Below are 22,280 nucleotides of genomic sequence, written 5' to 3' on the forward strand. Positions count from 1 at the left end.
GTACTATGGTGAGATCTAAAACTTGATTGTGAATCGTGTAATGAAGAATGAGATTCCAAATATTTTGTTAATTGAATTTGCACCAACTCCTCCATGATCTTAGTAAAGAAGGGGATGGACGCTATCGGTAAGGAGAAGATTCTTTTTTTATTTTAATAATAGGTGTAACAATTATATTACCCTCTTCTTGCGGAAAAATACCTTTATCTAGTGAATCAGTAATCCATTCTAGCACTTTCATTTTAAATTCCAGAGGGGCGCAGGACATAAAATTAGCTGGGCAGAAGTCCGACATACAGTAAGATTTAGAATATCTGGAAAATAATTTAGAAAAATCCGTCCAATCTGGATCATTAAAAGTGGACCATATTAGGTCGACTGGAACTTCATCAGGTGACTTTTCCCAGTAATTGTTTATACTTACTAGGCTTGAAGAACAAGAGGTTCGTAGTCCCGTGATTTTAGAACTAAAGAAAATTGCCAAGTCATTTGCAGTTGGTAATGGAATTTGGGATAGTTGCAAATTTTTTGTCATGTCAAACACCTTATTAATCAAGTTAAGCACCTCTCCTAGGCCCAGAAGTGAACAATGAACAGCCCAGATGGCTAAAGGCCAACCACAAGGAGGGGGGGAACCAAAATGGCTGCCAAGGAACTTACCATCCGATATATGACAGAGCTCAGTTTGGTGTTCTTTATCGCCGCCTGCTGGCGGATGATTATAACCCACTCGTATCTGGATTCATCTGCTGCTGATAAGGAAGAAATTATTTCTGCTTCACAGATATGTGCTGTAGGAGCAAGATGGAAACGTGGTTTTGTCTCAACACACTATGCAACATTTTGTCCACCAGAATTTGTTTACCATCCACTGCCCTTGTACTAATTTAGCTAATTCAGGGCCCCTTTTACAAAGCCGTAGTAAAGGCACCGAAGCCCATTCAATTTCTACGATTTGATGCATCACCACTGTGGCTTTGTAAAAGGGGCCCTCAGTGACTTCTGGTAAATGGCACGGGCGACTCCTGTTACGTCCAGGTGTGAAACTGACAATTGAATCCGCTATACCAGTTTGTCTTCTGATAAGAGACACACTTATGAATATGTTGTTGGATTCACTAGAAAGTGTGTTTTTAATGAAATTCACAAGAATAAACTTGCTCCTGTATAACAAAATTATAAGCATTTGCAACAAATTATGTACAGAGAAAAAAAAAAATCATACCAACTCTCAATCTCACTACAAAGTCCACAACTATTATTATTATTTTTTTTTTTTTTTTTTTTGGGGGGGGGGGGGGGTGGAAACTGAAAAAAGGAGCAAAAGAAAAAGGAAATAAGATTTTTTTAAAAAGCTGGTATGGTGTCTGGAACCTTGAAAAGCTCTCCTTCCATGATCTACAAAAGGGCAACTGGCTACTCAGGAGCCTGCTCAGTGTTGATTTAGAGGTTGAATCACCCACACATTGTCTGGTCCAAAGCATAAGATGAGCAGAGATCGAATATGCTGAGACTTTCCCCATGACTCTGATATCATAAAGCACGTCAATTTTTCACTCCGTCAAAAATTACAAAGACTAGGGGACACTCGATGAAGTTACAGGGAAATACTTTTGAAACCAATAGGAGGAAATTTTTTTTTTACTCATAGTTAAGCTCTGGAATGCTTTGCCAGAGGATATGGTAAGAGCAGATGGTGTAGCTGGTCTTAACAAAGGGTTGGACAAGTTTCTGGAGGAAAAGTCCATAGTCTGTTATTGAGAAAGACATGGGGGAAGCCACTGCTTGCCCTGTACTGGTAGCATGGAATATTGCTCCTCCTTGGGTTTGGGCCAAGTACTAGTGACCTGGATTGGCCACTTTGAGAATGGGCTACTGGGCTTGATGGACCATTGATCTGACCAAGTAAGGCTTTTCTTTTGTTCTTAGTCTACTCCAGCTAACACAAGTTGTGGCAAGGGCTCAGCCTCCACCATGTTCCGAGTTCGTAACTTGGAATAACAGGTGCATGCCATGAAGAAGGCTGCAACTGCAGCCTTAATTCCCAAGGCTAGAGCCTCAAACTGCCTCCTGAGGACCATATCCACTCTGCAGATCCTTCAAAACTATGCCTTCCTCACTTGGCAGGGAAGTGCATTTGGTAACCTGGGCTACCAGGGAATCCACCTTAGAGCATATCAGAGACATGCAAAAGGAAGAACTGAAGGGGGCAGTAGAGGCTGCGGAGGAGGAGTTGAAAAGCTGTGATTGACATCTTCTGCAATATGCTCGTGAGCACAGATGGAAAATCCTATGGTTCCTCATACCATTCCTATTACACTGGAACTAGCTTTTACAGTTGGTAAATGTATCTGACCTCTAACAGACTGGGCTTCTCTGCGAGTAAAGGCCTGCGTGCTATGTCCTAAAATCCAATTTATACACACACAATAGGCAGAGGACAATTATAAGAAGTGAAACTGATTTCAAGGGCCTGATATCTAGGTGACAAATTTGTGCGGGACATAGTAGAAACGGCACAAATATACAGTTCTAAGAGTGACAGTTTTAGGGCTTGCTTCATTCAAGCTTTTCCCTATCGATACAGAATGAAGAAAAAGCCTTTAGATATCAGGTCGTAACATCATGTCACCACTTGATTTGTAGTAAGCTCTCCTCTCTGTACCTCATTCAAAGCTGTCTTAATAAATAAAGCCTTGTAGTACAGTTTCCTATTAAAATTTTCCACCTTTCTGTGTCTGGGGTGCAAAACTTCTTAGTAAATTAAAGGCTTTTTTACAATTCCTAACAAATGGTTCTGGGCGGGGTATTAAGGAGAGTCTTGTCTCCTCTTCATTGTCTATATAATTATATAGGCCATACTATAACTTTCAGTGATACTCTTAGTGGTCTTATATTCTCTTAATCTCATGTGATCATTAATGATCTGTACACACAGCTGATCAGTTTGATAGTTGGGTTATGTTTTGTTATGTTATTTCTTTACTTTCTGTATTTGAAGCTATTTCACTGACCGATCGTATATGCAATCTTATATTCTGTAACAAAAATATTAATAAAAAATGATTGAACTGGAAAAAAAAAAAAAAAAAAAAAGGAGAGTCTCAGGAAAGGAAATCAAATAGTTAACCGCATCGAGCTTCCTTTGGTTGAAGACCCGGCATATAAGGTTACGGTTTAGTTTAGTAAATTAAAGGCTTTCTTACAATTCCTAACGAACAGTTCTGGGCGGGATATTGAGTCTCAGGAAAGGAAATCAAATAGTCCAAAAAAGTCGGCAAGAATATACATGATGAACAGAGTGTTCAACACTCACATAGCATGAATTGTGTTCACAGGTCAGTCAGTCATTCTCTAAAATGCAAGTTAAAAAAAAAAATTGCTCCTCTTCCATCTTATACTATTGGGCTGCTGTGGTCGTGTATCTTCTCCTTCAAAAATATAAAGTTTACATTAAACAACCTCGTGTATAGCAGTTGCTTCATTATAGGAAGCAGGTTTAGCACAGCTTTGCTTTGGTTTCAGTAGTCTCTGCTCCATGTCCGCTACCACCACTTTGATCTGGTACACAATGATGAGAAGGGCACTTCCTTCATTTATTGTCTGAACTACAGCTGCCTGTTTGACACACCGAGTCTTTGCCCACAATCATTTCCCTGAAGTGTTCTGCTGCTGCTGCTCTGCCAGAGCTTGCTGAAGACGCATGCGTTTCCGGGAGTAATGCTGCCAGTGAAGGATCTGTTGCTCATCGATGAATTTGGCGCACTGTGCGTTCACTAGCTCTTTCCGGAAATGTTCGTACTGGAGAAGCTCTAACATGTGGAGACACTGAGGATACCTGCAAAAGGAATAAGACTGCAGCCAGCATCTATTTCGACAGCAGAAACTCCGTTCAAAGAGCAGAGTGCATAAAACCAATTGTACATTATAGACTGCTTGAAAAACTGTGGGCTATCCTTTTTCTACACTTCCCTATAAGGCAGGGGTGTCAAAGTCCCTCCTAGAGGGTCACAATCCAGTCGGGTTTTCAAGATTTCCCCAATGAATATGCATGAGATCTATTAGCATACAATGAAAGCAGTGCATGCAAATAGATCTCATGCATATTCATTGGGGAAATCCTGAAAACCCGACTGGCTTGCGGCCCTCTAGGAGGGACTTTGATACCCTTGCTATAGGGGAACAATATAGTATACAGATTATGGGAGCAAAGCTAAAAGCTCGGGTGGGCTTTTACAAAGCTGCACTGCCAAGCAGCTTCAGTCGCCCAGAGGAACAGAACGGGCTGCTCAGCATTTAGCATGCACTGCTTGGCAGCACAGAATAGATAGCTAACACCTACAGAAAAACCATTTTTCACATTTTAAAAATACTCCTTTGGACATTGCCCTTTATTGATAAGTCTCCCCAAATCTCATGCTCATACATTCTTATGTATAACTCAGTATGTAGCAGTGGCAAAGAAAGGCCACAATATTAGGAATTACAAGTGGTACCTTGGAATCCAAACTTAATCCGTTCCAGAACCCCGTTCGAAAACGTTAGAGTTCCAAGACAATTTTTCCCATTGAAAAGAATAGAAACTGGATTAATCCATTCCTTGGTCCCACAAACTCTGCAAGATCGGGCCTACCTGGCAGAAACAGCTAGATCGGGACCCCCAGCAGCAGAGGCAGCAAGATCGGCAATGGCAGCTGCAAGTGGTGTTCAGCCCAAAGCTTCCCTCCCAGGCAGAAACAGGAAGCTGCATCAGAGGGGAAGCTTTGAGCTGAGCACTGCTTGCAGTTCGGATTCCAAAGCAGCGTTCAGATTCTGGGGCAAAAATGAAGGGGAAAAAAAAAGTTTGGATTCCAAATCGTTCGAGTTCTGGGGCGTTCGGATTCCAAGGTACCACTGTATTTGGAAAAGGATAGAGAGTAAAACAGTATCATAAAGCTTCTTGTGGTGCCACTGCACCTTTAGTATTATGTGCAATTCTGGTCACTGCATCTCACAAAAGTGGAAATGGAAAAGGTACAGAGAAGGTCAGGCAAAGTGATAAAAGGAATGGAAGGACTCCCTTATGGGATTTTCATGGAAACCCAGCATTGCTTGGCTGAGAACCTTATTATTCAGTGTTTTTGGTATTATAGCTGCCTTAGTGGTCATCTGTTTCCTCTTTTTTAGGTTTAAAGTCCATCTAATAGTCCAGCAGTGTCCAAACTACCCCTAAACTGTCTCGCACCCCCTCTCAACTTGAGATGGAGAGATTAGGCAACCTGTATGATCTCCTGTGGGTGGTGGATCAAAGGGGGGGGGGCTGATGGGCCCAATAGAAACATGATGGCAGATAAAGGCCAAATGGCCTATCTAGTTTGCCCATAGGAACTATATAAGGATCAGGGCCCCTCAGAAAATATATATGAAGGTTTATAAGGCCTACACTGTGAAATGAGCCATAAGAGAAGAGCTTTGCTGTGGAATTAAATCTTGGGAATGGAATGTTATATATATATATATTTTTTTTAATTCTTTATTTGTTTTTAAACTTTCATCAAGTGTACAGAAATCATAATAAACATTTAATTAGATCACTTGAACATCTTATCATTGTATCTTATAAATATAAATGCAACCCTCCCTCCACCCACCCTATAAGCCCATTATTCATAAGATCATAAACCCTCCCATTAACCCTTCCCCTCTTTCAACACTAAGTGGTGTATAATTAATAGAAAAATGGCATGACAAAAAGATGTTAATGGCTCCCATATTTTTATAAAACTTTTATACTTTCCATTCTGTACCGCCAGTGATCTTTCCATTCTATATAAGTGACACAACGAATTCCACCAGAAATTAAAATTAAGTCTACTGTGATCTTTCCAGTTATTAGTAATATGTTGGATGGCAACTCCTGTCATGATCAATAAAAGTTTATTGTTACTCGATGATATCTGACTCTTTTTTCTCATGGACATTCCAAATATCACAGTATCATAAGATAACGCTACATGATTTTCCAATAAACAATTTATTTGATCCCAGATTGAGTTCCAAAAGGCTAAGATATGGGGACAATAATACAAAAGATGATCCAAAGTCCCTACATCCATATTACAATGCCAGCATCTATTAGACAAGGAACTATTTAATTTTTGTAATCCAACTGGGGTCCAAAAAGCTCTATGTAACAGAAAAAACCAAGTCTGCCTCATAGACGCTGACATTGTACATCTTATTCTCCAAGTCCAAATTTGTGGCCATAGGAACTATATAAGGATCAGGGCCCCTCAGAAAATATATATCTAGGCGAGGAACAAAAATACTGTCTATTGTGCTCTGAGAGTTGGAAATCTAAGAGCAGGTTTCTCTTATCAACTATTTGTTTTAACCTCTTCAGATATTTGAGGCTTTTGTGATCTTTGGATTTCTATATTATCCTGGACAGTTGGGATACTAAAATCCCATGCTTGACCCAATCCCCAGCACTCCTCCCCCTTCCTCTATTTAACTTCCAAACTTTCAAGCCCCGTTCCTTACTTACTTTAAATACTTGGCATATTCAGGTTCCTTCCAGTAAAGCAGATACTTAAGATAATTCACAAATGCTCTGTCTTTGAAGTACCCTCTTTGGGCGAGAACTACAAGAAATAAGATTTAAATTTAATCTGAAGATTTCTACATTGAATGCAAATATTTGCACATGAAGAGTTGCACTTAACCAGGATGCTCTGGAATGTGCAGAATTTATTTTCATGAAGCCTGGAGTCACTAGATATTTGGAGGATAAATTTCAAAGCACTTAGACATACAAAGTACCATAGTTTTCTATGTTATTTTGTGTGTCTAAGTACTTAGTATTCTATGAACATACTTTACCCATTCGTAGGGACTTTTTTTCGACAAACATCTCAAAAGTTATTATCAGATTATGTCCCCATGAACACTGACTTGGAAGCTTGATCCCAACACCTGAGCTTAAAACATAAAAATGCAAAGAGGAGTGGAAGCATGCACAGTCAGAAGGAAGTGCAGCCAGAGACTCATGAAATCACCAGACAACAAAAGGTAGGATAAATGATTTTATTTTCAATTTAGTGATCAAAACGTTTTGAGAATTTATATCTGCTGTCTATATTTTGCACTATATTTGTCTATTTTTCTATGGTTGTTACTGAGCTGACATTGCCTTGACATCTTTGAAAATCCCCCGAATATAAATGATAATTAACATTTTCTCTACGTACAGTGTATTGTGGTTTTTATTTAATTTTGTGGTTACATTTATGTATCAATAAGATTATATTATGTGTAAATGAAAAATGGATGAAAGAAATTGCATTCCAATTAGTATTATTATTATGGGGGTGGAGTCAGGGGCAGAGTTTAGACTGGGTACTCAGGTGGTATTTGTTAGGTTAGGGGGATACTTGGCTTGAAAAGGTTGAGAAACACTGATCTATGTGACCGATAATGCAGCTAATATGAAAGCAACATTTTGAGATGATATCTGGATAGGTTATGCAGCAGGGTGTTTAAAAAAAAAAAAATTTGAAGTTCATGCAACATGACCTTTACAAGTCTATTTTTGTTCTATGTCTGGCCACTTTTTGATTATGCCAAATTTGTTGATTATGCCTTTTGTTGAATATTTACATTACATTAGAGATGTCTATTCCGCCATTGCCTTGCAGTTCAAGGCGGATTACAAAAGACATATTACAGGAAGATCTGGTAATTTCTAGAGGAGATAAAGAGTAGATGAGATTGCTTTAGGGAATCTGGAAGGGATTGGGAAGTGGGAAGGAGCAAGTGGTATTAAGTCTTTTGCAGGAATTTCTTGAAAAGTAGTCTTTATTTCTTTTCTGAATGTTTTGTAGTCTGGGGGTCATAATTAGTAGATTGGAGATTTGGTTGTCGAGTTTTGCTGGTCGTTCAGTGATTTTTAATTTAATACATAAAAATACAAATACATAATTTATATTAAATTTTCCGTCTAAACCTAAATTGTGAGCAAATGTGCTTGGAAAGAAGTTACACTGTTACAGCTGAAAAAAAAAGGCTTGTTGGCCTAATGACTTATGCATTTTTCAGTGTTCAGTGATGTCTGGTAACTAACATCATTATTCCACAGTAAATACAAAATGTTATGTGCAAAGCTAACGGTAGTTCTACATTCAGTCAGTATTTAACAGTGTGGCTTTGGAGCAAGTTGGATAGGTCTTTATGCGCTGAGCAAAAAGGCAAAGGAGAAGCTGCTTCTGCTCCTCATTATTTGTGAGATTTGTATTATACTGCTGCATTAAGGCAATTCCTCTGTCCTTGGAGTCATTGACTACTGGCACCGATGATGTTGACTGCTTCAAATACTGGTACACCCCTCCTCCTTCCATATTCACAGGTTTAGGAGTTGTGAATTTGGTTATCTTCGAGTCTCTAAACCACCCCACCTACTTACCACCTCCCAGACTTCTCTATACCTTACTTTTAAAACCTGGTGGTCTTACCTCCCTTTGTTAGAGTATATTATCTTCCAGAAAAAAAAAAGCTGGAACAATCAGATCCAGAACAAAATTATCGAGACAAGCCCCTTAATATTTCTGAATTATTGGAAACCTCGGAGGAGAAAATTGTGAAATCATCAACACTTCTGGTAACAGTTGCCTTAGCTCCTGATAAGGAATGGATATTGAGGTTATTTTTGAAAAACAAATCTAAAAAATTTTTGGGACACAAAATACTGATGTTTCCTGATTGTCTCTAAAGACACCCAGAGAAGAAGGTGAGAGTTCCTGCTGATGAGACCCGCAGTGACAGCTTTAGGAGGAGTTTTCTTCTTACGATATCCTTGCAAGTGCATAATCGGATATAAATCCTTCAAATGTTTTTTTATGATCCATCCCAGCTGACTGGATTTCTGTCTCTTAAACGCCTTGATAAAGAATAGGTGACAGCAATTCTAATGAAGATAACCTCCCACCATTACAGGCTATTGCTTTATCGTTATTTTATTATTATTCAAGTATTTCTATATTGTAATTTTCACTTGATTGAATCCGGGATCCCTATAATAGAGGACTTGAGAATGATAGGAATTGTTGTTATTTTTTTTATTTTATTTAAGTTTCCTCTCTAACTTGTACTATTTGTATGTTCTATTTCTGCCATTCTTTCTGTTCAAGATGTGTATGCTTGGAAATGTAATTGAAAATTAAGTAAGGAATTAAAAAAAAAAAAATAAAAGCTGGTGGTCTAGCAGTAAAGCTGGGCAGAAGCAATCTTCCTATGCTCCTGTCCCTTGCCGAGCCACAAACAAAAACAGCTGCTGAGAGTTCCCATGGTCTCGCAAGACTACAGTGGGAACTTAAGGAAGCTATTTTTGTTCATAGCGCTACACGGGGCAGGAGTGTAGGACGATTGCCCCTGCCCTGCTTCACCGCTAGACCACCAGGCTTTAAAAGTAAGGTGTGGAGAGGGCCAGGAGGTGGGAGGGAGGAAGGGGTGGTTCAGTCAGCCCTACAGTTATTTGCTAATTCTGCTTATTTGTGAGGGGGCTGTGCCCCTAACCCCCGAGAATATGACAGGGGGAATGTAGTCTGTGATTAATGCATCAGTGGTAGTAGCAACATCAAAAAGATGAATGTGACATTCTTTGAAGGCTTCTTGATTTACCAGATTACATTTGTTGCATCTGTGCTGGTTCTTTTTTAGTTTCTCATATTCCTCTTAAAGCTTCATCATTATGCAAATCCCTAAATCTATTCGCTGATGAGATATTCTTGCAAGCTGCCATATTTCCAAGGACTTTGAACATGGCCAGATGAACTGCCTCTTTAAAAGCAGCCTTTTGTAGAACTGCACCCATCTCCTAATTAATTTTTTTTCCAAATTATGAATTTGTTAAAGTTCATAATTGAAGCCAATTTACTTATAAGTTAGATGTCTCTTATAGAAATTCCCCGTTAGGCTCCTTTTACACAAGGGTTTTAACAAGGGTTTTAACAATGTAAACTTTAATCCCCGATTTATAAATATTTCACTAAAGCTCACTGCTCATATCATATAAATGTTAACTTTTAAATACTTACAGTTTAGGTAATTTGGGTTTGCTAAACACTGAACAAATTCTAACTCCAGTTGAAATCGAATCCGAGCTTGGTCATCTGAATATAGAAATAAAAACAACGGTGCATTATTTATGTGTGTCATTTGAAAGCTTTAACTACAAGTTAACAGATCCTTATACATGAACTTTTTGGACTGATTTAATCTTCCAAAAATTAATTTATTTCAGTATACATACATTGGTTTCAATCTATTTTGATCCCATACCCTAAAAAGTTGCTGTCCCCCTTTTCTCTCTGTTCAGATGTCTTCTATGCCTTTTAAAACAGGAATCCAATACCGTTACGATTCAGATCCAAGAGGAACAGTTACTCAGGAGTGTTAAGAAAATAATGCGTGCTTCTGGCCAAATTATCCCCCCCCCCCTTTTTACAAAGCTGTGCAAGAGGTTTTCAGCGCCAGTCAGGGCACTGAATGCTCTGCTTTGACGCTCAAAGAAACTTTATGAACATTGGAGCAGCGCAGAGCATTCAGCGTGCTAGCCGGTGCTAGAAACCTCTTGCACAGTTTTGTAAAAAGGGGATAGGGAAGTGTGTGCATTAAATGGTAAAAGTGTGTATTTGACCTTGACGTGTTTTGACAGTGCAAAATATAGATTGTTGACAAGATGCATTAAACTTTGCAAAAGTTTACAAACTTTACTCCCCTTTTTACAATGGTGGTTTTTAGTGTAAGCTGGTGTGCTGAATGCTCTGAGCTGCTCCCGACACAAATAGAGTTCCTATGAGCATCAGGAGCAGTGCAGTGCATTCAGTTCGCTGGCCTGCGCGAAAGACTGCTATCGACGTTTTGTAAAGGGGGGTGTAAAAAGACTTGAAGTTGGCCAGATTAAAGTGACAAACTTGCACCAAAAGACGAATAAGAAGAGATTCCGACGCCCATCCTAGTGCTAGAGCCATATTTTGCTGCCGCTTGGTCAAAGGGCCCATAAATCAGCTAGCTTGCCACTCTGGATACACCAACAGCAGATATCATAAAGCTCTGAAATAAGTAAGTCCTTTTATAATGTATGGAGTCCATTGACTACTTTTATTGCATTATAATCAGGGTCATGTTTCTTTCGTTTTCATTAGATTTCCTTACACATCAAGGGAGGGGGGGTGGGGGAGGGAAATGTATTTTGAATAAATTATTTAATTATAATTTGTAAACACATCATATGTATGATTATATTAAGAATTAAGATGAGGGGATCGACTTAACTTTACATTTTGGTGGGCAAATTTATGTTTAATTTATAAATTATCAAAAAGGAATGCTGATCTGTCAGGGAATACAAAAAATTTCAAATTGATTTTTATTGATGTATTAATTTGCATATCCAGGGAAAGGGGAGGGTGAGGATAAAGTTTTTACATGAATTTTTATTTTCCTTGTGAGATTGAGAGGAGGGAAGGTTTATGCAACAGTTTCTTAAGGTTTATAAATGTTTAATATGTGGATAAGATATATTTGATATAGAGCACTTATCATAAACTCTGATAACCAATGGATAATGTGGGGGAGGGGGGGAGGATATTAAGTGTTGTTTTACGTATAAAATATATTCTTTACTGTTTTCACTTATTGAAAGTGTAAACATGAATAAATAATTTTTAATAAGAATTAAGATGAGGATGCGAGAAAATGTTTGTTTAGTGTAATAGTATGTTTTGTGCAGTTTTTCTTATTTACCATTTGTATTGCACCATCAAAGTTTGAAAATCAATAGATTTTTTTTTTTAAAATAAAGCTCTGAAATATTCATTCATTCACAGATCATCAAATAAATTGGCCATTCTTTTTTCAAAGGCAGACACAATAATTTGAATTAAAAAAAAAAAAAAAAAATTGTATCCCTGACTTTTCTAACAAAAACATAAAGAACCCTTGAACCACAAATTTAACATTTTAATTCCGCAAGTAAAAAATTCAGCTTTTTTTTTTTTTTTTTTAAATTTCAGACAGATGAAGAACTTAAACGGAACTAAATGGACCAGACCAGAAGAGCTGACCCCCAGGGAGCAACGTTTTGTAGAGACTAGGGAGGATACTGAACCTGTTTCCAGACTGGGAGCGGCCATAGCGCCCGGTCAGACAGCCCAAGCTCCAAACTCCAAACTCCGTAGGTCTGAACGGGAATAACCCGCCTTTACCGAGTCGAACAGCTTCGCGGAGACCTTTTTTTTTTTAATCGAACAACAACTTCCGCCGACTCGGGCGACCGGACGAACGTCAGACGCTTGGAAAGAGGGTGTGGCGTGCGTTGCAAGCCTCGTTTCGGATTACATCATCACGCTTCATCTTATTAGTCAGAGTTACATTTTTCAAATCCAAGAATGGCGCCACTTCATGGGCATCGGCCATTCTCCCAATGTGGATTTTGAAAAATGTAAATCTTATTATTAATAAGACGAAGCGTGATGATATTTTTAATCTTTAGATACATATTTATAATTTGAAAGTGTGCATTGTAAATTAAAAACCACAGGGCGCCGTGCCATACTAATATCCTTCCTACGACAGATAGCAAGTAAACCACACAGATTAGTCATTAGTTGTTACAGTAGATATTGCAACAAAGAAAATGAAATAATAATATAATAATCATAATAATTTATTTTCTTGTATACCGCCCCACCAGCAGTTCTAGGCGGTTCACAACAGAAGATACTGAAACATTTCAGGAGAACATACAATTTCAAAAATACACTACTACATACAACAGTATTAGCTAAAATACAATTTCAATGCATTGCTATCAATAAAAAACATACGTTGAAAAAGATTAAAAACTAAAAACACCATTGTAAATATTTAAAAATCAGCATTCTTATTTATCAAATAAGTAAGGTTTTAATAATTTCCTAAAAACCAGGCATAGAGGAAGGCGTGCAGAGCACATTCAATAATTTTGTGTGTGGCTGTGTAAAGTGGACTGAGGGTTAGCCCCAGAGCAGAAACCCAGCAGTAGCAGCGCCTAATGCCTAAGTGCCTGGGTTTTTTTAATAGAATCTGATAGGTGCCTATTGCTCAATTAAATTTTTTTCTAATTACTGAGGCTATGGGTGTTTTGCCAATTAACCTTCCCCCCTCCCCCCCCCCCCCCCCCCCCCCCATTTTACAAAGCCATGCTAGCGGCTGATGTTGCAGTCACGACTCTGAAGCCCCTAGGGATTTTAAGGCCTTCGGGGCTTTTGCCACATGGCAGCTGTTAGCGCGGTTTTGTAAAAGAGGGAGTAAGTTAGGCGTCTAACTTTAGGCACTCGTTATAGAATCAGCCCCTTAGTGCTAGTCTATTAATGGCACCCAACTCAGAGCACTGTTTATAGAATACTAGTGCTTAACAAATCTGGGCACCATTTACTTTATTTAGTCTTCTGCGCATGGTAACCTGCTTAGAACTGGACTATTGTAATTCCATCTATCTAAGTCTAACCACTAAAAATCTTCAAACACTTCAGCGGATCCAGAACACTGCGGCTAAAAGAAAATTCGATCATGTTTCCCCGCTTTTGTCAAAACTTCACTGGCTTCCGGCGATTTCTAGGATTCACTTTAAATATACCTGCCTATCGATGCGATATACAAACTTAATTTAGTTTCTCTTCCTCTCTTTTTTTTTTCTCTCTCTCTCTTTCTCATTAAAAGGCGTCATGTATGCAGGTAAATTAGGGAAATCCCTTTTCTTCAGATTCACTGAGCTTTGAAATAACCTCCCTGCCCTAATGTGGAACCTAGGCTCATTCCAATTATTCCGAAAGCATCTGAAAACCTGGGTTTTCTCCAAAACGTAAAGCTATCTATTTAAAATGTAAAGCTAGCTATCCTCTTCATAACCCCTAATTGCTTATTATGTCCTTCCCTCATTTATTGAATTACCTGTAAACCGTGCCGAGCTCTATCTTTATGGAGATGATGTGGTATACAAACTTAAGGTTTAGTTTAACTGTGGATATGATGACCAGAAAAACAAGAATGGATCTATTCTAACTGTATGCAACCCACGATGTGATGACTTTATGAAAAAAGGGGGTTTCCCTGGATAGTGAAAACTAGAAACATAGAAATAGACGGCAGATAAGGGCCACGGCCCATCTAGTCTGCCCACCCCAATGACCCTCCCCTACCTTTCTCTGTGAATAGATCCCACGTGTCTATCCCATTTGGCCTTAAAATCAGGCACGCTGCTGGCCTCAATAACCTGAAGTGGAAGACTATTCCAGCGTTCAACCACCCTTTCAGTGAAAAAGAATTTCCTGGTGTCCCCGTGCAGTTTCCCACCCCTGATTTTCCACGGATGCCTCCTTGTTGCCGCGGGACCCTTGAAAAAGAAGATATCTTCTTCCACCTCGATACGGCCCGTGAGATACTTGAATGTCTCGATCATGTCACCCCTCTCTCTGCGTTTAAATATTTAATACAAACCAATCTTACTCATAAACATAAAATCACAAATATAAGTAACATCCTGCTCAATCTGTTCACACAGTAAACGTGAACTTTTCAAGAGCGTTTCAGCCTAAATAGACCTTTATCGGGGCATGAAGGTCTGTTTAGGCTGAAATGCTCTTGAAAAGGTAAAGCGTCGAATGTTCAGTAAAGTATTTACCTACGTTGGATTTGGCAGACGGCCATTTAGATAAGTGTTGCTGTTTCTTCTTTTGGACAAATTTCCCAACTTTTTTTTAGCGATTTTGAATTACAAGTAAAAGTAAAACTTAGACACCAATGAAGTCTAAAGGGTGGGAAGGAGGTGTGATGTAAATGATTATATGGTACTAGCCAATTCAGGATAAGGACTTGTTATAAGAGGTTGTATGTACTGAGACCTTTCTTTATATGATACATCAACCTCCTAGTTAAAGTATTACTTGGGAGAGTTTTGAAGACTTGGGGTTACTATGTGAACAGATTAAGCAAAGCCCTAATAAGTGCCAGTAGAGCATTACTTTAAATGGACATTGTTGAGAAGTTGCTTTCAAACTTTCACATGCAGGACACAGACCGTACAAGTCTATCTGGCATCGGGCTCCGCTCCTGCATGCTGGATTTGGTCACTTTTTGGTCTCTCGCTACGTGCAGGACACCAACCAAACGCTCATCATGGTGGCTGACTATTGATCACTTAGTTTTTATAATACATTTAATATGCAAGCTATGCAAATCTGACACATTTTCCATCTCTCGCGGCTGAATGAATCCCTGAGCTGCCATGGGAAACGGGGGGGGGGGGGGGGGAGGGAGGGGGGAGCGGCTGTCATCCAACGTCAATTTGAAATCAGCACCACAGATTAATGTATTGTGTCAGCTGCACCTTAAGTGAACTGGCTTAGATTTGGTTCACTTGGGAACTTTTCTTTTGCTCTGGAGACTTAAACAAGAGGATTTGACTAGTATCCAAGTGTAGGGTCTGAGCCAATTCATGTTTCATGTTTCACCATTGTTTTCTTTTCTTTCATTTCTTATTTACCGTTTGCATGACTGAAATCTATCGAAGCAATGTATAATCAGGTGAAGTTGGTATTTGGGGCCAGATTCTATAACTGGCACCAATGTTGGCAGCCGCTTGATCGCATTTCAATCATTCATCGGTGCCGGTTTCAGAATTGCACCTATGGGAAATATAGGTGCCGGAAATGTAGGCCAGGGTTTTCCAGGCCTACATTTCCGGTGTCAATCTTTGCGTGAATTGTGCCTACATAGGCGCTTTAAGCTGCCGAACCCCACTTCTGGCCTTGGCCACACCTATTTTGGCCTAAAGTGCCTATGTAGGCATGATTCTGTCACCTTTTATTTAAGCACCGGTAGGCGCGTCAACCTTGCTGGTTTCTGGCAAAACTTACAGTACAGACAGTCTACATTCAACTCAATGACTGACTAACTGAAAATAATTGCCTGCCCTAGACCTATGTCAATCTGGGTACAGAGCAAAGACGGTTTGTGTGTCCCTTCTTGATGATCTGTACAGAAACCGTGACAGGGGATCTGCCTCAATACTTGTATTGCTGGATTTCTCAGCAGGATTGACACTGTTTATTATATCATGCTTACAAGACTGGCAGAAATGGGTATCTGTGGCACAGTATTTACATGGTTCAAATCCTATTTTGCAAAACAGACAACAGTTAGTTCTGTTCCGCAATAGCGCATCATTTCCTTGGGCACTGAACTGTGGGGTACCACAGGGGTCCATCTGCCTCCCATCTTAATTAATATCTACCTTAATCCTCTGGCTTAGCTGCTTTGGTCAATGGTCACAAAATTCTATATCTAAGCCAATGATCTGCAGCTACTTACACCCAATGAAACAGCTTTCAGTGAACTGACTGTCTGTCTAACCACAACTCAAGAATGGGCAAACAGCAAACTGCCTGAACCCAAGCAAAACAGAGATTCTTTGGGCTTCTAACACAAGTGGGCAAATGCCCGAATTCAAAATATCTTTTAGGAAGTATGAAACCCCCCTCCCCTCTCCTAAAATCACAGGTCAGAAATCTCAGGATACTGCTAATCCAATCTAAGGCACAACTTAATAATCACACTATACCAAAAAGGTTCAAGGTGGGTTATGTCCAAAGAAGCTGTAAAATCTGTGGGAGAATATAAAGCAATCAATAATTAAAATATTATTATATCGTGAATATTGCAACAAATCATTTTTTTAAAGTTTTCATATTAATTACTTACAGCTTCTTAAAAATATCAGTCCTAATGTGAACAGGTAGATTATTCCAAATTGTAAGGGCAGCGTAAGCAAGAGTTGAATTGTCGTGTATTCCTTACTCCTGTAGCCTGTGGAAAGTGTAATAAAGTACCATATAATCTGATGGAATATCATAAGAACATAAGAATTGCTACTGCTGGGTCAGACCAGTGGTCCATCATGCCCAGCAGTCCGCTCACAAGGCGGCCATTAGATCAAAAGCCAGTGCCCTATTTGAGTCTAGCCTTACTTGCGTATGTTACGTTACATTAAATTATATTAGTGATTTCTATTCCGCCATTACCTTGCGGTTCAAGGTGTATTACATAAGAATTGTCATGATATTACAAAATACATGATGAGTAGTTTGAACATTTTTTATTTGCTAAGGAATAGATAGTATTGTAGGTGAAGCTTGGGCCAGATCTGGTTGTGTTATATAGGTTTTATGTATTTTTTGAAGAGTAGGGTTTTTGTTTCTTTTTTGAAGGCTTTGTAGTCTGTGGTCGAAGACAGCAGATTGGTGAGTTGTCTGTCCAGTTTTGCTGCTCTGGTGGCCAGTAGGTTGTCATATATAGTTTTCTTCATTTGACATTTTTGGTTGGCGGGTGTGTGAATAGTGTGTAGGTTCTCCTGTGTTTGGTTGAGGTGGATTGAGTTAGTCGGTTGTTCCAGTAGGTTGGGCTGTCTTGAACCTTGTCTTGAATCCCTGAAGGGTGTTTTCCCCTATAACAGCCTCCGGAAGAGCGTTCCAGATTTCTACCACTCTGGGTGAAGAAGAATTTCCTTACGCTTGTACGGAATCTATTCCCTTTTAACTTTAGCGAGTGCCCTCTCGTTCTCTTTACCTTGGCTAATGCAAATGAAAAAAAAAAAAAAAAAGCAAAATCAGATATCTGAAAAGTCGGTTTTTAATATACAATGAACGATGCAAGTTGATTTAAAAAAAGCAATGTCAGAGGAATGGACAAGGAACTTTCCTACTTCAAGGATCCTATTTTGCATACTAATATTGGATGCCCCCCACGGAGTTTTATATGTTAATATCTGCATTGATGCTATGATTTGGAAGGTCAAATGCACTATTGCCATTATAAATTTTTTTTTAAATAGGTCGCAGTTCTGGAATCTTTTCAAAAGGTGTAGTTGAAAAGCAACCTTACACCCAGAAACCAGTTTTTCTCCCTTGTAAAGAGAGAAAGTTGGCAGCTTTGACTATTTGCTAGCACTCTACTGTATAATTATTTACACACTTCCCTTTGTAGCTTCTGCCTTAGGAGAACCGCAGGGCCCTAATTACTCTAATAGTCTCCTTGCTCGCTGGCCAATTCCACTGGGTTGTCTCCTCTGCTCACTGTTAATCCCTACTGGCACATTCCTTTGTTGAAAAGCTGCTCTATGAGCCTAATCCAGAGCTAGAAAAGGATGTCCTCTTATATAAATAGAGAAACCCTAGGAGGACTGTACACACCTCTTAAAACTCAGCTGCAGCCACCCTACTTGCTTTTTCAAGCTCAGTGGACACTTCACTCCACATTCCTCTTGGGAATAATTGTTTCAGAGAGACATTCTTCAGGTAAAAATATTATCATGCAAGGCACAAAGATTTGTCTGCAGAATTTGAGCTTCACCGGTATCATCGCAAAATATAGCTGTTTTTCGTAAGTCTACTTTGTCAAATCTGGAGTTTCAAGGTTTTATAGAAATTTGTCTAGTTGTGGCCGCATAATACAGTTTATGGAGCCTACAAAAATACAAATAATCTGACGTGGTTTGATAGTCTTGCCATTTCTGTTAGATCTCAATGCTTTGTAGATTTTGCCAATTCTTTCTCTTTAATTCTTGTATCTCCCAGTATAGCAACATCAGTGAAAATAATAGTATCATTTTTTGATTATTGTGATATTGGATGTACTACGAAGGGATGCTGAAAAGTTCTCAGTCCAGCCAACTCATTTCCTAAATTCTGAACGTTATTTTGCTACTGTAGCTGAAAAGAGCATTACCTTATTTTGTTAAGGGCCAATTTGGTTTGAAATTGTTTCAGATTGTTGATTGAACCATAGCCATGTCATTCTCTTCTTGGTTGGGCTGAGAACTTTACAGCACCCCCTTGTAGTGTGAAGGCTTTCAGTCTCTGGTAATCAGAGCTATGATTATGATGTCAAAATGCCTTATTCCACCAATAAGCCAACCTCATTAGTGATGTCCTATACTTGGCTCATTTTTGTTACATAGCAGGGGTTGCTGAAAAGTTCTCAGCCCAACCAACTTTCTAAATTTTGAGCATTATTTTGCTACTGTAGCTGAAAAGAGTGTCATCTGATTTTGTTAAGTGTCAATATGTAGAAATGAAATTCTGTTTTGACATTGTTTCAGATCATTGATTGAACCATATCCATGTCATTCTCTTCTTGGTTGGATTGAGAACTTTTCAGCAGCCCCTCGTATGTTCCAAATGTCGGTCTGTTTGAATGCAAAAGTCCCTTAAAATCTTGACTTTTTAAAAATTTTCTACTACTTTTTCTACATACGAGGTTTTCCTCTTAGTTTGCTGTGATTGGTTGTCTGGCATCCCAGCGGACCAATCAGTAGTGAGTGTAACTTGATTGGTCCCCGTGGGATATTTTAGGACGCCGAGGCAGCTGAATAGTGAGAAGACTTGAGGCGGTCCAGAGGAGGGCGACGAAAATGATAGGAGGCTTGCGCCAGAAGACGTATGAGGAGAGACTGGAAGCCCTGAATATGTATACCCTAGAGGAAAGGAGAGACAGGGGAGATATGATTCAGACGTTCAAATACTTAAAGGGTATTAACGTAGAACAAAATCTTTTCCAGAGAAAGGAAAATGGTAAAACCAGAGGACATAAATTGAGGTTGAGGGGTGGTAGATTCAGGGGCAATGTTAGGAAATTCTACTTTACGGAGAGGGTGGTGGATGCCTGGAATGCGCTCCCGAGAGAGGTGGTGGAAAGTAAAACTGTGACTGAGTTCAAAGAAGCGTGGGATGAACACAGAAGATTTAGAATCAGAAAATAATATTAAAGATTGAACTAGGCCAGTTACTGGGCAGACTTGTACGGTCTGTGTCTGTGCATGGCCTTTTGGAGGAGTATGGGCAGGGGAGGGCTTCAATGGCTGGGAGGGTGTAGATGGGCTGGAGTAAGTCTTAACAGAGATTTCGGCAGTTGGAACCCAAGCACAGTACCGGGTAAAGCTTTGGATTCTCGCCCAGAAATAGCTAAGAAGAAAAAAAAAAAAATTTAAATTGAATCAGGTTGGGCAGACTGGATGGACCATTCGGGTCTTTATATGCCGTCATCTACTACCCTTGTCTATTACGTTGAATCTTTTTTTTGGCGGCTCTAGGGCCCTATTTTTTGTAGGGTGGTACTTGTGCAAGGTTCGTGGGTGCTGAGGAAGTAGTGGTATGCCACAAAACGATCGGTCTTGCCGAACGGAACCTTGATATATACTATTAAAATCAGTGATTCAACGGTTATTTGAAAAAAATGTATTTATTTTTTGCCCGTCAGTGCTATATACGAAAGTTTTTTATGCCAATGATGTGGAGGAGGTAGGGTCTTACGTCTCACCAATATTAGCGCCGATGCTCACAGAATTCCTATGGAGCGTCGGAGCTAATACTGCCATGGCCAGTGATAAAAAAGCCTAACGTGGCTTCATAAAAGGTGTGGGGGGGTGGAAGGTAATTTTTTGTTGGTTTTGAAAGTCATTTCAATTATAATGTGCCGTGAAAAACATTTGCTCCAATTAGTGTGCCGGATCTCAAAATAGTTTGAGACACTGTGCCACCCTCCTCCTATGAATGCCCCTTTAAATAAAAAAATGTAGAAATATTTTTTAGTGCAGGTGAGCACACACATTTTGAAGATACTGCAGGAAGCCTGAGCATGTTCCATGGTATTCCATTTCTAGCTGCGTTAGCTAAAAAGTGACAATTCTAATGCTGCTTATTAAAAAGACCCTATTGATAACTACGCCCCAAAGTGATTTAGTAACTACCAATCATGCATATACGCACTAATATTCCATAAACCAGATGCACTATTGACACCCAGAGTGGATATATGCCTGTATGAATGTTGGGGAGTCCTTTATCATTTTGAAGCACGTTGAAAATTGGCTATATGGAGGACTTTGCATGCCGGAGATCTGCCATCCTTGCATTGCAGTGATTGAATACTTCAGTTACTTTCAATCACAAAAACTCGTACTTATTCTTCACCAAAAGTATGATTCAAAACAGTGGTTCCCAACCCTATCCTGGAGGACCACCAGCCAGTTGGGTTTTCGGGATAGCCCTAATAAATATGCATGAGAGAGATTTGCATATAATGGAGGTGACAGGCATGCAAATCTGCCCCATGGATATTCATTAGGGTTATCCTGAAAACCTGACTGGCTGGTGGTCCCCCAGGATAGGGTTGGGAACCATTGATTTAAAAGGATTGAGGCATTTCTATTTAGAAAGAATCAGTGATGTGTTTGCTTCTTTTGATTTTAGGAATATCAGAAGTAGGTGGCCAACGGTAGAGGTTCAATTTAGTCCACAGGTTGGCCTTTGATCTCTTTTTATTGTATGTATATATATATATTTTAATGTTTTTTTCTGTGAATGATTTACCTAAATTTAGGTGCCAGCTTAAAATAAAACTCATAAAAGGCAATTTTCTATCTGTTAGGTGAAGTAGAGAGCTTTGTGTCGGCTGGAAAGAACAGCTTCTCTACGTCAAAGATGTCAGAGGCAGATTTTCTTCTGGAGGAGCTGGGTCTTCTGAAGATGACAGACTCTACTGAAATGGTAGATGCAGTGCTAAAGTGGCTTGGAGAGAATTACCCTGACGTGAAGATTGTGGATGCCACGACACTTCAAAGCTGGATACAGGAGAAAAGGGACAAACTACTACTTCTGGTAAGTTGCTCGTCATTAACAGACTTATGGAAGGACTCTCGCAACATCAGTTGGAAATACGTGTGTAGGGAGAGGTGGAGTAATCAGGGACAGGTGCCAAGTTATCCAGTTTGGAAAGGAAAATTGAGATCAGCCTTGGAATCCTGGTTTTATTTGAGAATTCCACTGGTTACGAGATATCTCTGGAGGAAGCAGTGTGGAATCCAAGTTCCCAAGTTTATTTAAAAATTTGATTAAATACCTATCAAATACTTTTGGCTTAAGTTGCTAATCGCCCAAAGTTGGCTAAGTAAAATGTCCATTCCTGAAAAATATGTCCAAAATATTTTTTTTCCGAACATCGTCTAGTTGGACAACTAGCTGTTTGATCATCCAGATTAAGTCATCTATCGTTATACCCCATTTTCGTCCATAAATTTGTCCCAAGTAAAAAACACCCAGAACAAGACCTTTTGGATGTGGGTGGGGTCAGCAAAGTGATAGACTGGCCACCCAAACATTGCACTAGACTAGTGGGGTACCTTACAGGGCACTGCTGTGAACTTCATAAAA

General features: G+C 39.4%; 2 protein-coding genes across 4 annotated transcripts in view; one reads left to right on the plus strand and one right to left on the minus strand.

Moving 5' to 3' along the window:
- Positions 1-1,801: 1,801 nt before the first annotated feature.
- On the minus strand, positions 1,802-12,286 carry MED31 (mediator complex subunit 31). The gene is made up of 4 exons (XM_033921409.1): positions 12,146-12,286; positions 10,071-10,145; positions 6,527-6,623; positions 1,802-3,838 (listed from the first exon to the last, which is right to left on the minus strand). The coding sequence occupies exons 1-4, from the start codon at positions 12,168-12,170 to the stop codon at positions 3,649-3,651; spliced, it is 387 nt and encodes a 128-aa protein (XP_033777300.1). The 5' UTR covers positions 12,171-12,286; the 3' UTR covers positions 1,802-3,648.
- The window catches only part of LOC117348852, a 47,233-nt gene continuing 31,901 nt past the window's right edge, over positions 6,949-22,280 (plus strand). Inside the window, exons 1-3 of one of the 3 annotated variants that reach the window (XM_033921408.1) lie at positions 6,949-7,050; positions 12,051-12,211; positions 21,499-21,728. In XM_033921408.1, the coding sequence (XP_033777299.1) occupies positions 6,974-7,050; positions 12,051-12,211; positions 21,499-21,728 (468 nt within the window). In that variant the 5' untranslated portion in view covers positions 6,949-6,973. Of the gene's footprint in view, positions 7,051-12,050; positions 12,212-18,202; positions 18,369-21,498; positions 21,729-22,280 lie in introns of those variants that run through there. The other 2 variants (XM_033921406.1, XM_033921407.1) reach the window with 2 other exon arrangements.

This window comes from Geotrypetes seraphini, chromosome 15, assembly GCF_902459505.1.
Source record: "Geotrypetes seraphini chromosome 15, aGeoSer1.1, whole genome shotgun sequence".
Lineage (NCBI taxonomy): Eukaryota > Metazoa > Chordata > Amphibia > Gymnophiona > Dermophiidae > Geotrypetes > Geotrypetes seraphini.

What these genes read in the sequence shown, in the direction of transcription:
- MED31 (XM_033921409.1), bottom strand. Translation starts at nt 12,170, where the DNA reads ATGGCCGCTCCCAGTCTGGAAACAG. An exon ending in AAACCCAAATTACCTAAACT is followed by an intron (nt 6,624 to 10,070) that starts GTAAGTATTTAA and finishes TATTTCTTGTAG; the next exon opens with TTCTCGCCCAAAGAGGGTAC. An exon ending in GAATATGCCAAGTATTTAAA is followed by an intron (nt 3,839 to 6,526) that starts GTAAGTAAGGAA and finishes TTCCTTTTGCAG; the next exon opens with GTATCCTCAGTGTCTCCACA.